The 14,507-nt window shown below is 47.9% G+C and overlaps 1 protein-coding gene across 11 annotated transcripts in view; it reads left to right on the top strand.

Annotated features, from left to right (window-relative positions):
* Positions 1-14,507, top strand: part of HDAC4 (histone deacetylase 4) — a 183,526-nt gene that overhangs the window by 65,929 nt on the left and 103,090 nt on the right. For 3 of the 11 annotated variants that reach the window (XM_077180994.1, XM_077180987.1, XM_077180990.1), the window contains exons 1-2: positions 53-148; positions 6,218-6,289. In XM_077180994.1, coding sequence (XP_077037109.1) covers positions 97-148; positions 6,218-6,289 — 124 coding nt within the window. In that variant the 5' untranslated portion in view covers positions 53-96. Of the gene's footprint in view, positions 1-51; positions 149-6,217; positions 6,290-14,507 lie in introns of those variants that run through there. The other 8 variants (XM_077180995.1, XM_077180996.1, XM_077180997.1 and 5 more) reach the window with 4 other exon arrangements.

The raw sequence follows: 14,507 nt of genomic DNA, 5'->3' as shown, positions 1-14,507 counted from the left end.
GCCGGGGAAAGCGGAGCTCAGCCTTTGCCGGCCCAGGAGAGCGGCCGGGGCTGGAGCGGAGCAGGCAGGGCTGGAGTGCGGCTCTGTCCCTCGGGAATGGTCCGGACTCTGCGCTGCCCCCGCAGCGCTGCCGGACGCTGTGTGCCAGGTGCGTGGGGGCATTCCCTGGGTTCCCCTCCCTCCTGAGCCATCCTCGGTGCCCAGGGTGCCGCAGGTGATCTCTGGGTGTTGTTACCTTTAGGGCTGTGGAAGAAAAAGCTCGGATTTTTCGGATTTGTGTTTGGTTGAGTCCTGTTCGTCCTCCCAGGGCTGCTTAGAGGAGATAGCCAGGATAGTTAGGAGTGTAGGGTTTAATGAGGGTGAGGTTATGGAGAGCAGTGGATTGAAGGGAGTTTTATGACAGTGGATAGGAGGAGGCTAATTCACTAATTTTACCTGGCTTTCCGTAGTTGCTTCCTATGGGCCAAACGAGCCGATTTCAAAACCAGCTACGGTAAAATGGAATGCAAACCAGCATTAAATACGTGGGGGGTTTTTTTCACTTGGAAGAAAAAATAGGCACAAAAAATGTTGCATTCATTCTCTTCCTTTAAGATGTTTTATTTTTCCTTCCCTGCATTCTTTGTTGGGGGGCAGTGGGAAGGCTGGCTGGGGGGGGTTCTGGCTTTCCTTGCCCGAGGGGAAGAGAAGCAAATCTCCTGGAATGGGCAGCTCCTCCTTCTTGCTGTAATGGTGCCAGGGAGCCTTAACCTCTTTGATGGGTTACTTCGAGCCTCTGCTCACTTGCATTTGCATGTCAAGGATTATTTTATTCCCCTGCATTTCCAAAGTGACACATCTCCTCAGTTTTGTGAGGATGAAGTCATCGGAGTCTGCTGAGGAGGCTGAAGATTGTCATGTTTAGGAGGAGTTGCTTTATCCTCCCACTGCAAAGAATTAAGGAAAATAATGGCATAGGAAGTGGAACACAATGCTTCCAGGGTTTAGCATTTGAGAAGTGGTGTCTTGTCATTTGGATATCAGTCTGTCAACGCCTTGAGGACCACAGCTTCCTGTTTAAACACTTCTTAGGTATTTTGGCTTCTAGGATAACTTCCTGGTAATAAATTAAATGTTGCTTTTTGTGTTAACAGCTGCTGAGCATTAGAGTCCCAGGAGAGTTTGGGTTGGAAGGGACCTTCAAGACCATTGCATTTCCAAGCCTCTGCCATGGCCAGGGTGCTACTCACTGGATCAGGTTGCTCAGAGCTCCATCCAGCCTGGCCTTGAACTTTTTTATTTTTCCTTTTATGCTTTTACATTGATACTAACCAAACTGTGACCTGCTGGGTTTATATTTGCAAGGTCCAGGGTAAGAGAGCAGTACCAAACTCTTGTAAATGTTATGCCTGGATATTTTCAGGTTCTTGTGAGGTATTTGTGTGGATTCTAATGGAAAAGAAAGCTTGAACCCCATCCTGGTTCTCTTTAGTGAGGTGCTGGGTGCTGGGGTGGGCTCCTGGCTTTGGTGGAACCCCCCCACTGACATCTGGGCTCTGAAATGTCCCTGGAGCAGTCAGGATTGTCAAGGGCATGAGGGAGGTTTGCTATTCCACATGTACCAGCCTCTTCCAGAACTGAGGAAGCTACCAGCCTGACCTACTTCCTACTCCATCCAAAGCAAGGAGTCAGAATGAAAGCAGATTAAATATATATGCACACCAGACCATCCTGGTGGTGGTGATGCATGATGTCACCCACTGGCTAGGCAAGGTGGCTCACTTCAGTAATAATCCTAATAATGAAAGAATTACCCCATATGAACGGGATTGGATTAACTTTCATCCGAAGGGGTGTTTTGATAACTCAGACAGATCCGTCCCTTTTTCTCTTGTCTCCCCTCCTCCTGTCCCCCATTCTGCCCCTGTGTGGCTGCAGTGGTTTTGATTTCACCATCCACCTTTAAAGCAGGAGTAAATAGTGCTTAAAGCCTGGCTTTGCTGTTTGGAGTTCCAGGGGCTGGGTTTTTACAGCACTCACAGTCGGTTCCAGCTGAAGCCATAATTGGTATTTCGGCCTGAGAGCTGCTGTAAATCTCTGAGAAGGGAAGAGAAGGATGCTCTCATTTTGTTAGGCTGCCTCTCTTTCGGATGCAGAGTGCATCTTCCAGCTCTCTGGGCTAATTAAAATGCCATTACAGTACATGTGGTGCTACAATACAGTCTAGGGAGACTTCCAAAAATAGATCCTTGAGTGCAGACAAATTAGAGAGGAAATATGCACTGAGCATTTTCTCATAGGTTTAAAGAGAAATAATCCATTTGCTGTCCTAATTGCTTTCTTGTAAATGTTGAAAGATTTTTTTCCCCCCTCTGTAAATTTTGAGTGAGCAGACAAATAAATAACGCATCCATGATAATTAGTGTTCTCATTACTAATATTGTAACTTGTCACACACGCTTGATATGCAAGTCAGGATGTTCCAGTGGCCTGTGCTGAACGGTCAGGGGTGGAGATTTTGTATTCCTCAGCCAGCCTGTTTTAGCTGCCTGGTATCCCAAGGCTCCAAGGGCAGTGCATGATCTGGTTTTTAAATTCAGCCAAACACTCGAGCAGAGCCACCCACGGACCCTCCCCAGATCCTGCCAGGAAGTAAGGCAGAGAAATCCTGTTTGCACATTGTCCTTCCCCCCAGCCCAGCTCGGGTACAACATGCAGGGTGCTTTTTATAGCATGCTGTACTGTGGGTACTGAGAGCAAGGGGAAAGAAACCCCACGTTCCTGTGCCTGGAAGAGATTCATGGAATTGCTGTGGGCTGACACGTGTAATGGAGACTGCACAGAGCTGCTGGGCACTGCCAGGACCAGCCAGGAGCTCCTGTGTGCTGCAGCCTGGGCCTCTCTGCCAGCAGCCTGATGCAAAGGGATGAGGCTTGTGCTGGCTTGTAGAATCCCAGAATGATTTGGGGCCTCAAAGCTCATCCCATTCCACCCCCTGCCACTGTCCCAGGCTGCTCCAAGCCCCATCCAGCCTGGCCTTGGGCACTGCCAGGGATCCAGGGGCAGCCACAGCTGCCAGATCTGGGCACCCTGTGCCAGGGCCTGCCCACCCTCTGAGCAAATTCCCTGCCTGCTCAGAAGCCCCTGGTTGCTGTTGTTCAGTGAGGTGCTGTCCAGAATATTTAGGAGCAAAGGAAACAGAAGTTGGTCGAGTGGTCTCAAACTCACAGAAAACTGCCCATCCTGAGAAAAATCTCTGGGCCACTCTGTTGTCTTCCCTTCATGGAGAACAGGCTGATGCTGGCAAAACTAAGTTCTGCAGTCCCTCCGTCTCATTTTTAAAAATCTTCTCTCTGAGGTTTCTCCTTGGTTGCCCACAATTCATCTTCAGGTATTGAAGCTAAAGCTGTGGCCACTGAGGGATCACCTTCCACGTGCCCCTGCTGGCACATCCAGGAGGGAACTAGGATCCTCTGCATCCTCACTGAATGCAGAGTGCTTGGTTTTGGAAAATCCTTTGGCTTTTCCTTCTCCTGCCCTTGCTTGGCCAGGTGTTTCCCATTTGTACTTGTACTTTTTCCTATCATTATCACAGCAGGGAGGTTTTACTCCTTTGTCACTGCATCCCCCATCCTTTTTTTTTTTTAGTTTTAATTCTGCATTTCAAGCTTCAAAGGGACAAATCTGAGTCACTAATGCTGATTTTCTCTGCCTCTTGCTCCTGCCTTTCTCCCTGTCTCTCCTAAAGTTTTACTTCTACACCTCTGTAGAACTTCTCCTCTACTCTGGGTGTCCTTTAAAGATAATTTTTAGTTGCTCATTGCTATGCTCCAGGAATTCAGGTAGGCCAGGGTGATTTGCATCAGGTTGAAAGATCTGAATAAATGGAAAACTATTTAAATAACCTCTTCGTTCCCAGTTCTGCCCTGCATTTTTAAGCTCATCAGAGTTAATTATAGTCAGGCTGCTTGCAGTTTTCTTTAAGACCTCATTGAATGTTTCATCCTTCCATTTCTCTTCATTTCTTGTCTTTTTTAAGTGGAGAGGTTGGATTTCCTGGTCTTCATCTGGTTTGGTTTTGCCCTGGATGGACTTGATGATCTCAGAGGTCTTTTCCAGTCTTGACAATTCTCTGGTTCTGCTGCTTCATCTTTTCTGAGGGTTTTTATCTGTCATGTTTCTGGTTTATTCTGGACTGAACTTATAAATGTTTTGTCCTTTGTTTTGCTATTTTCAACTTCTTTAAAAGCTGCAAACTCAGCTACTTCCAAACCTGTCCTGGCTATATTTTCTGAATAACTTTAAACAACTCTTTGGAACAGATTAAGATAAAAACCAAAGTGTTCAAGTTTCCATCAATGAATTATGGCTTCATCTTGTTAATTAATGACTAGAAATGCCCATCTGGAAACGAAGCTATACAAAATGTTCCCTGACTCGAGCCATGAATCAGCCAGGCTGGTGTCTGCTTCCCTCCAGGCTCTGTGGACAGAGCACTTTGTCGCAGAGTTTTGGGGAAATCATCAGACTGATTCACAGACAACCAATTGGAGAGGATGTTTCCTTGCCAAATCTGTTTAGTAGCTCAGGACCAATTTGGCCAGCAGAGAGCTGAGGAATATTTTGTAGCTTGTCTGGGCTGTCTCAGTACTCAAACCAAGGCTTGTGAGGAGAGTCAAACCCTGACTGCATGGGTTGACCTCTTTGCAGTGCTCCAGCAGCTCCATGTGCTGAGGGAGGACTCCAGAGATTTAGAGCTTTATTTATTTATTTTCTAAAAATTTTATGGAGCTTTATTTGCACAGTGAAGACAGAACCTTAGTCTTGGATAGCTTGGTTTTGCTTCAAGTGTTTCAGGTGTCAGTGCTTTAAAAGATGTTCCTGAATGTTCTGCTGCGATTAATCTAATCCTCATTTTGAAACAAAGATTGCAAAGCATTGGTTTGTGGGTATCATATATTTTTAATGAGTGGAAAAATGAATGCACTTTATTTCTTACAATTAAACAAGTCTTAAAAATCCCCCAAATTGACCTGGATTTGTTTCACAGAGCACCTGGGTGCTGCTACAGGGCTCTGTTTTGTCCATGGGTTCTTCTCCTATGAAGGAACATCTTTATGTGAAACTGCCCAGCAGAGAAGCTGAGAATACTCTGCTCCCCAGGAAAACTGGGAAGTTTCCTGGGCTGTGCTCTCCACTGACTCTGGAGTGCCTGATGGCTTGATCATATTTTAAATAGTGATGTTTTGCTCTTCCCCTTCTGTCTGGGTATGGTCACTGGAGGTGAACCCAGGCAAGACATGGAGAAATCCCCAGCTGTGCTTTCTCTCCAGAAAAACAGAGAAAGCAGGGAGAAGAAAACAAATATTAACATTTTTCTAACACTGTCCTTTGCCTGAGTGAGATGGGGTGGCTTCTTTGATGTCTCCAGACAGGGTTTGGCTTGATCCTATCAGAGCTGCAGCACAGAAAGGGGTTGGAGGGGAAAAGTGAGACAGACTGGCAAAGGTGGAACAAATAGGTTTGAGATAAATTTTCTGTATCCCAGGGTTCGTAATTACACTGAAAACATAATTTAGCATTTTTTGCTTTGGCTTTTCTGGGAGAGGAATGGGTGACTAGAAACTCAGGTGTGGCAGTCTCCAACACTGGTTAACTCTACCTGGATGCAAGATACAATCTTGGAAATATTTTAAATAGGGAACTGCTTCAGCAAGATGGATTTGTGCATCTCATTTACAAAGTATGTTTTTAATGCCTTTCTGAAATCTAAACTTATGCAAAATGGGGCTTGTTATGCATGTCTCTGCATTTTAATCTCCTGCAGTGATTTGTCAGTTTTCCTTAACATCTCCCTGGCATATTCCAGCCATTCCTCAACTTTGCTCCGTGGGGCTGAGTGTCTGTCTTAGCTCAGTTCCCCCAGCAAGGAAGGAGTCACAGTTGTCTCTGGTAAGGTCTGTGTGCTGACATGCCTATTTCCTCAGCCTGGGATCAGCACCAGTCGTGGACTTAAAGACCAGGAAGCCCTGAGTGTAATTTGGGATAGAGTCTTCTTTATTTTCTGCTTTAGCTGTCCTGGGAATGTTCTCATTTCCATTGATTTGTGCTCCTTGTGTTTCTGCTCTGCATCGATAATTGGTTGCTGATTTTTTTTTCCTGCTTGGAATGGCTAAAAATAGCTCAGCTACCCAAAGTGTTGATGTGATTTTATTTTCTTTTTCCCTCCTCTTTCCAGATGGGCTTTCTGGCAGAGACCAGCCAGTGGAGCTGTTGAATCCACCTCGAGTGAACCACATGCCCAGCTCTGGTAAGGAAAAAACCTCCTATTAAAGCTCATTCCTGTTCTGGGGGGGTGCAGGAAAAGGCTCTGCAGCTCTGCCTTGTGAGTAGGAGAGCAGAATGCAAATGCAGAGTGCTGGAACAGAGTCTGTTAGGACTTGCACACCTCTGCTTTCCCAGGCTGGGAGAGTGGGATTTGGGAATGGAGCACAGCAGCCCTGGGAGTCTTGCAGGGGGCTGAGGGGAGCCCAGCCTGGTGGGAGATGCTTGGTTTGCCTTTGAAGGGAGAGGACAGGAGAACAAAGCAGCATCTGAAGGAGTCCCTTCCCAGCCCAGAAGGAGCTTTTGGAGCTGCTGCTCTCATTAGGGAGAAGGAACAGGGAGCCAAGGCCGGGCTGATCAAAGTGTGCCACGCTGGGCTCTGGGCTGTTTGCTGTTCTGCCTCTCCTAATGATCCTGCCACGGCCTCTCCTGGGGCTTGTCCTCCTCCTCCTCATCCTGGCTGCTCCTTGCCCAGCTGGGAGAGCTCTTAGAGCTCAGGGCTGCAGCTCCACAAGTGATGGAAACCAAAGTTCTGCTCCCAGTAGATGGAATTCTGGGGGAAACAATCTGCTGCTGGCTTTTATGTTTCCCCCTTCTCTCTCCCTGGTACAAGCAGATATTCTTACCAGGGGCGATAGGATATAGCAAACATTATCTACTCTTGCAGGGAGCAGCTCAGATCTTCCAAACCCCCAACTTTCCCTTCTCTGTTGCCTTCCAAAATGCCCTCAGGCCCTTTTCTATTAAGGATGAGATCCTGCAGAAGATCTGAGCACTTCTGGTAATGCCAGTTGGAAAGATGTAAACGAAGTTTATTCAAAACAACTTTGGTACACCGGGAGGGGGAGAACAAAAGTGGGCTGTGACCTAACCTAGATTTTTGTGGACTTGAATGCCTGTTTGGAGAAGGAAACCTTCAAGGAGGTACAGTTGTTGCATTGGGGGGAAAAAGGAAGAGATGGTTGTTTACCAGGCACGGGCATTTGGCTTTGGATCCTGAGAAATCCCTTTCTCCCCTCTGTGTGCTCCCAAACGTGTCTGTCAGGTAAGGGAGGTTCTATTTTCCTAACCCTCAGAGGGATTCTCATTTTAAAGTCACTGTGCTAGCACAGGTCAACTTTCAGGTTTTACTGTGCACCTCAGTCGTGAGCCAGGCTGGGTTTTGTGGCTCTGTGGATCATGGGCCAGCATTGTGGAGGGGATGGGTTTGAATCTTCTATCCCTTTATTTTGGGGTTGGTTTTGTTTGCTGGTTAAGTTTAATGTTTCCTTTTGAGGTATTTCAGGCCAAAGGCTGGTGCTGGTTGAGGGCTTGGGGAACTTGATGGTAGAGTCTGTTCTGGCTGCTTTTCCCCAGGTGAAATGAGGCTGTTTGATGGAGCCAAGCAGGATTTAGGGAGTTCTTGCTGTTTGGACTCCATTTTGAGTGTTTTTAATAACTCACCTTTGTGCTTTTGAGGGAAAAATAAGGCAGAGATCCCTGGGGAGCTGTGCTGGTGTGAAGTGGGTGGGATGAGAGATGGGCAGCGCCTCTTTGGCAAATGGTTCTCCCAGTAATTGAGCTGTGGGAATGGAATTCAGGCTGGGAGAGCTGGGGGTGCTCACCTGGAGAGGAGAAAGCTCCAAGGAGAGCTCAGAGTTCCTAAAGGGGCTCCAGGAGAGCTGGAGAGGGACTGGGGACAAGGCATGGAGGGACAGGACACAGGGAATGGCTCCCACTGCCAGAGGGCAGGCATGGATGGGAGATTGGGAATTAGGAATTGTTCCCTGGCAGGGTGGGGAGGGGCTGGGATGGAATTCCCAGATCAGCTGTGGCTGCCCCTGGATCCCTGGCAGTGCCCAAGGCCAGGCTGGACACTGGGGCTTGGAGCAGCCTGGGACAGTGGGAGGTGTCCCTGCCATGGCAGGGGTGGAATGGGATGACCTTGAAGATCCCTTCCCACTGAACCTATTCTGGGATTGCCATATCTGGCTTTTATCATTCTTGTCTTCAGGAGTTTGCTGCAGATCTTTCTGAGAGAAGAGAGGAGAAGTAGCAGCAAGCATTGCTCTGGAAAAACAAGTTGTGTGTGGGATTGTCGGGTGGTGTTCCAAGGCTCAGGCATGACTGAAATCATGGTGTTAAAAACAGCATAAGGAAAAAAAAAATGCTTGATTGTGTCTTGGGATATTTTGTTTAAAACATTCTCCTGCCCTGCTCAGGGTAAGGTTGAATAAACTTGAGTGGTCAATGAGCTTTTATGCTGCATTTCTATTTCAGATAAAATCACTGTGGTGTGCTCATAGGAAACCAAAATGTTTTTCTCTTCACCACGAACCAAGTGAAGGAGAGGTTTGACCCTTGTTAGTTGTTTTTCTCTGATGTGAAATGGTGAGAAAGTTCTAAAAATCCTCCTTGAAATGCAGAGCATTTCAACTGCAAACCAAGAAATACTTACAGCAATTTTATGAAATGGTTTTTAGGAGTGAATTTGCTTGAATAGAACTGAGTTCAGTCATCAGCAGTGAACATTATTTCTATCTTCTTTTCTGTATAAATGAAGGATTAATTGGAGGAAGGGAAACATTTTCCCTTTTCACAGACATATCACCTGTAATTGGTGCTCTGAATTTCTGAGGTGCTCACAGAGATGCAAGGAGACCAAGCCTACCCCCTGCTCTGGAGTGCAAAAATCATCCTTGGAGAGCTCTGCCTGTTCTGCCTTGGGCTCCTGAGGAATAAATTAACTTTATTGAGCAACCTTGCTTCCCTTAATTCTTTATTTTTTTATTAATAATCAGAGCCTAGTGAGGCCCCGGTACAGATTTCCTAGGGAAGCTGTGGCAGCCCCTGGATCCCTGGAAGTGTCCAAGGCCAGGCTGGATGGGGCTTGGAGCAGCCTGGGATAGTGGGAGGTGTCCCTGCCTTTGGAAAGGAGCTGGAAAGGGATGAGGTCCCTTCCAACACAGAGCATTAAGTGGGAGATTTCAGCTCCCTGCTGCTTTTTCTCCATGCTAGATCTGGTTATTCACTCTCACTTCCACAGTCATTCACAAAAATAATAATGTTGATGTATGTAGGAATAAATGGTTTGTATGAGTCTCTGGACTAATATTGTCCCTTGGTTTTGCAGTCAGAGGTTAATCCCTGTCTGTGAGGGAATAATGTGAGGTTTTGTCGTGCCCCAGAAGTAGCTACCCCTCAGAAAGGCTTTCCTTTAGTCTTAAAAATATCCTGATATATAATATGGATCTGTACATGAAGCCCAGGATGGGGGAGAAACCCATCCAAACCCCCCAAATTCTCATCAAAAGTGAGCTCTGGGAAAAATCATTTTGATGTTACAACATACACTGAGCATGTTCAACCCTGTCCTCTTGTGAGGTTATGGCAAAGCTGCTGCTCCTGTGGCCAGCCTTGGTGTGACAGTTTTGCCACCATTTAGATGCTCTGGTAGAAGATAAGATTCCCAGAGCAGCTGTGGCTGCCCCTGGAGCCCTGGAAGTGTCCAAGGCCAGGCTTGGAGCAGCCTGGGACAGTGGGAGGTGTCCCTGCCCATGGCAGGGAATGGCTTTGAGTCCCTTCCCACCCAGACCATTCCATGATTCCAAAGTAGCAGAGAAACTGCAGCTTAAAGCCTTGAGAGTTAAAATCAGCTCAAGGTTATATTTCCTGCAGTACTTATGATTTATTAGTATTTGTCTTTAATTTCCAGCCCTGAGCTAAATGGACAAACCATGGCCCATGCAGTGACAATCTAAGGAATGTTTCACCTGCTGGAGGAAAGCTCCAGAGCCATTCCCCAGCAAGGAGAGCCCTGACAGCCCTTCAGCCAGCTCCCCCATTTCCACAGAGGATTTGCTGAATTGTTGTGCTGCTGTGAGAAGCCCTTTGCAGTCAGTAAATTTGGGGTTATTTCTGCAGGAGAGGGGAGGGAACTGCCACATCTAGAGCAGAGGAGCAGGGAAGTTCAAGCTTCAGAACCTCTTTTCTGGAGTAATGGTGTCCCCAGGCTCATGTTCTGTTGGTCATGGGATGATTTAATGTCCTTCTATCTCTGCTTTAGCACTCTGTGCATGTGCAGGGCTGTATGGAAGAGGGATGAGTTTTTTGGCCACCTCTGTCTCAGCTTCAGCATCCATATTCCACATGGAATTAAACCCCTCCTCTAGCCAAGCTGGGAATCAGAGAAACCACAGACTTGTTTGGGTTGGAAAGCACCTTAAAACCCATCTCGTGCCATGGGGAAGGACACCTTCCACTATCCCAGGTTGCTCCTAGCCCTGTCCAACCTGGCCTTGGGAACTTCCAGGGATGGGCAGTCCTGAACTGACCTGATGCTGGAGGCCAGAATGTGAATATCCTGATCCCTGTGGGTTGGGAAGAGCAGGAGCCCACAGCTCCTCATCTCTGCTTTGTTGTCTCTTGTCTCAGAAAATGTATTTATCTGTCATGATTTATCTGTCTCCTTTCTTACCCATGAGGAAATGGTTATCAATTGGAAGAGCTGGCATGAATTATAAATGATTATCCCTCTTTTAACAGCTGAAAGCAGCACTTAAATGTGAAGCTCTTGAATACAGCACTGGTTTCCTGGATGAAAGGCAGGAAAGTTTGCTCTGCTGCAAGCCCCAACTTGCTGGTTTTCTTTCTTCTGCCCTCACCTTGCTTGGTTCATTAATTCACAGCGATCGGCTCTGGAATTCACTGGATTCCCTTAGTCCTGACTCTTCTCCAAGTGTTACTTTCAAAAATAAGAATTCTTCCCCATTCCCAACCACAGGAAAGGTTGTTTTGTGCTTTTGAGTTATATAAAAGCAGGTGATGAAGGGAAGAGCCTTTGAATGCTAGAACTTTGTGAAGAAAGCTTAGGGAAGGAGGAGATGAGCAGGCGTGGAGGGGCTCCCTTGAATGGTTATTCAGGAGTTTGTTCCCATTGCCTCTGGCTTTGCTGAAAATAACAGTACTGTGTGGTGAATGAAAAGTGATAAATGTTTCATGGAAATAGATCATGGATTGAGGCCTTCCTTGGGGAAAAAATTCCATGTGCCTCAGAGGGCATCTTGGTTGCCGTCTGTGTTTGCAGCCTGGGTGCTTTACCTGGCTTTGCAGCCTCAGAGAGGTAATTGGGGTGAAATCTCTGTTGTTTTGCTTTGATTTCATTCTCAGTCCCTTCACTTTTTGGAGGTGAGGCTCATCCTGGGCCTGCAGTTCCTCTTTTCCATCAGCTTCCCCGCACAGATGGTGCCAGCACTGGCTGCAGGATGAGGATGGACAGCCCCATTATTCCCAGGGGCTGGCTTTCCTTTTGCTGCCTGCCCTTTTCATGGCTGTGCCCTGCACTGCACAGCTCCCCAGGGAGCTTTCTGCCAAAATTAACTGGGCTAGTTTATTGCTGGAGGGGAAAGAGCAGCCACCTGCGCTCCCAGGATTTTAGGAATTCCTCTTCTAGCATGACACGCGTTTATCACGATCCTGGAGGCTCTTCCCCAGTGGATATTGATTTTCAGGGCTATATTTGGCTCTGCTTTTTCTTCAGGCAGTGGAGGGAATATCAGGTGAATGTTTTGTGCAGCGATGCCTAAAATACAGCAGCAGTCTCCAGATACTTCCCCGGGGAATTGCTGATGGTTCATTAAAGAGACCTTTGCTTGTTGCCCAGGGAAGCTGTGGATTCTCCATCCCTGGAAGTGTCCAAGGCCAGGTTGGAGGGGGCTTGGAGCAGCCTGGGATAGTGGAAGGTGTCCCTGCCATGGCAGGGGGCATAATGGGATGGGCTTTAAGGTCCCTTCCAACCCAAACCATTCCATGGTTCTGTGATTAAATATCTCCTCCTTTGGCTTAACTAATATCTTGTGATCTAAACCACTTAATCATCACTACTTTTCCATCTGTTTCTCATTCAAGGAATTGTGTCATATCAGATGATTCATTCATATTTGATTAGAGATTTCATTATAAGCTGGCCTGAAGTTTTTTATGATCTAATGAAAGGCTTTGGAATCACTGATTTGGAACTACAGTTGTAATATGCAGAATAAATCTACTGCACGTTTTGATGATATTTTTCCTGGGTACTTTTTAAAGCTCTGACAGTTCTTGCCAGTGAATTGTGTACATTGAATTTTTGAAAAAAGTTTCTGATGAAATGCAATGATCTTTTCCATTGGAGAGAAGAACTCCCAGTTACTATAGGACTTCTCCAAGTTGCACTGAATAACCAGTGAAATTTAAATGAAAACTTGCCTTTTTTGATCCATTTATAATCCTGGTTGTTGGCAGTCACACCTAATGATGTTAATGAAGCTCTTGAAGATCCTGAGTTGTCCTGCTTAAGTGACATATGGGAAGCTTTTTATTTTCACTGAGGACAGTCACCTACTGCCTGTGTGCAAATTGTTCCTCAGATGAAGTAAATTGCTACATTTTTTTTTCAAAAAACAGAGGTTGCAATAATGTATATTTTAAAATATAGATGGGGCAGAGTTGGAGGTGTTTGCTGGGGAGTGGTGGGACTGGGATGACACAGATCTGGCCAGGCGCAGGTGGCGGTTTGTCTGTCCCTCCCTTTCTGAGCCCCTCCTGTGACAAGCAGAGGGGATTTCTGTTTGTTCCCTGCTGGCAGGAGGGGCTGGGAGGGGCCCTGGGGCTCAGCAGCAGCTTTGGGAAGGTGTTTGTGACGCACTGAGGGGCAAAGGGAGGGCAGCCAGCTCCTGCCCGTGCCCAGCAGTCCTGGGAGCTGCTGTGCCTGTCACTTAGGGGCACCTGCCTTGGGGTGCCATTAGGGTGCATCTGAGGGGTATTGCTGCTAAAACTCAGCTCAGAGAGTGGCAGGAGTTCCCTTCACACACTGTGCTGGTTCTCTTCACCAAGGTGGCTGGCTGAGCCCTGAGCTCCAGCAGCACCCACTTGAGTGGGTCCCTGCAGGGCTCAGGAGTCACAGCATCCAGCAGGGCTCAGGAGTCACAGCATCCAGCAGCACTCTGAGTGGATGGATCCCTGCAGGATTCAGGAATCACAGCATCCAGCAGCACTCTGAGTGGATGGATCCCTGCAGGATTCAGGAATCACAGCATCCAGCAGCACTCTGAGTGGATCCCTGCAGGATTCAGGAATCCCAGCATCCAGCAGCACTCTGAGTGGATGGATCCCTGCAGGATTCAGGAATCACAGCATCCAGCAGCACTCTGTGTGGATCCCTGCAGGATTCAGGAATCCCAGCATCCAGCAGCACTCTGAGTGGATGGATCCCTGCAGGACTCAGGAGTCCCAGCATCCAGCAGCACTCTGAGTGGATGGATCCCTGCAGGATTCAAGAATGCCAGCATCCAGCAGCACTCTGAGTGGATCCCTGCAGGATTCAGGAATCCTAGCATCCAGCAGCACTCTGAGTGGATGGATCCCTGCAGGATTCAGGAATCCTAGCATCCAGCAGCACTCTGAGTGGATGGATCCCTGCAGGATTCAGGAATCCTAGCATCCAGCAGCACTCTGAGTGGATGGATCCCTGCAGGATTCAGGAGTCACAGCATCCACAGGACTCAGGAGTCCCAGCATCCAGCAGCACTCTGAGTGGATGGATCCCTGCAGGATTCAGGACTCACAGCATCCAGCAGCACTCTTGGGTGGATGAATCCCTGCAGGACTCAGGAATCCCAGCATCCAGCAGCACTCTGAGTGGATGGATCCCTGCAGGACTCAGGAGTCACAGCATCCAGCAGCACTCTGAGTGGATTCCTGCAGGATTCAGGAATCCCAGCATCCAGCAGCACTCTGAGTGGATGGATCCCTGCAGGACTCAGGAATCCCAGCATCCAGCAGCACTCTGAGTGGATCCCTGCAGGATTCAGGAATCCCAGCATCCAGCTGCACACTGAGTGGATGGATCCCTGCAGGATTCAGGAGTCACAGCATCCCAGGAGCCTTTGGGTTGGGAGGGATCTCAAAGCTCATCCCATCCCACCCCTGCCATGGGCATGGACACCTTCCCCTATCCCAGGCTGCTCCAAGCCCCCAAGTCCAACCCTTGGGCACTGCCAGGGATGCAGGGGCAGACAGAGATTCTCTGGGAATTCCATCCCAGCCCCTCCCCACCCTCCCAGAGAGGATTTTCTCCCCAGTATCCCATCTGACCCTGCCCCTCTTTCTGCTTAGTGGCTTTGTAGTGGGATCAGGGTCTTGGGAGCAGCTCCCAGCTCTGTCCCTGGAGCTCAGCCAGGCCATGG

Source organism: Agelaius phoeniceus, chromosome 7, assembly GCF_051311805.1.
Source record: "Agelaius phoeniceus isolate bAgePho1 chromosome 7, bAgePho1.hap1, whole genome shotgun sequence".
NCBI lineage: Eukaryota > Metazoa > Chordata > Aves > Passeriformes > Icteridae > Agelaius > Agelaius phoeniceus.
The sequence above is the reverse complement of the archived record's forward strand: the minus strand, read 5'-3'. Positions and strand labels throughout refer to the sequence as shown.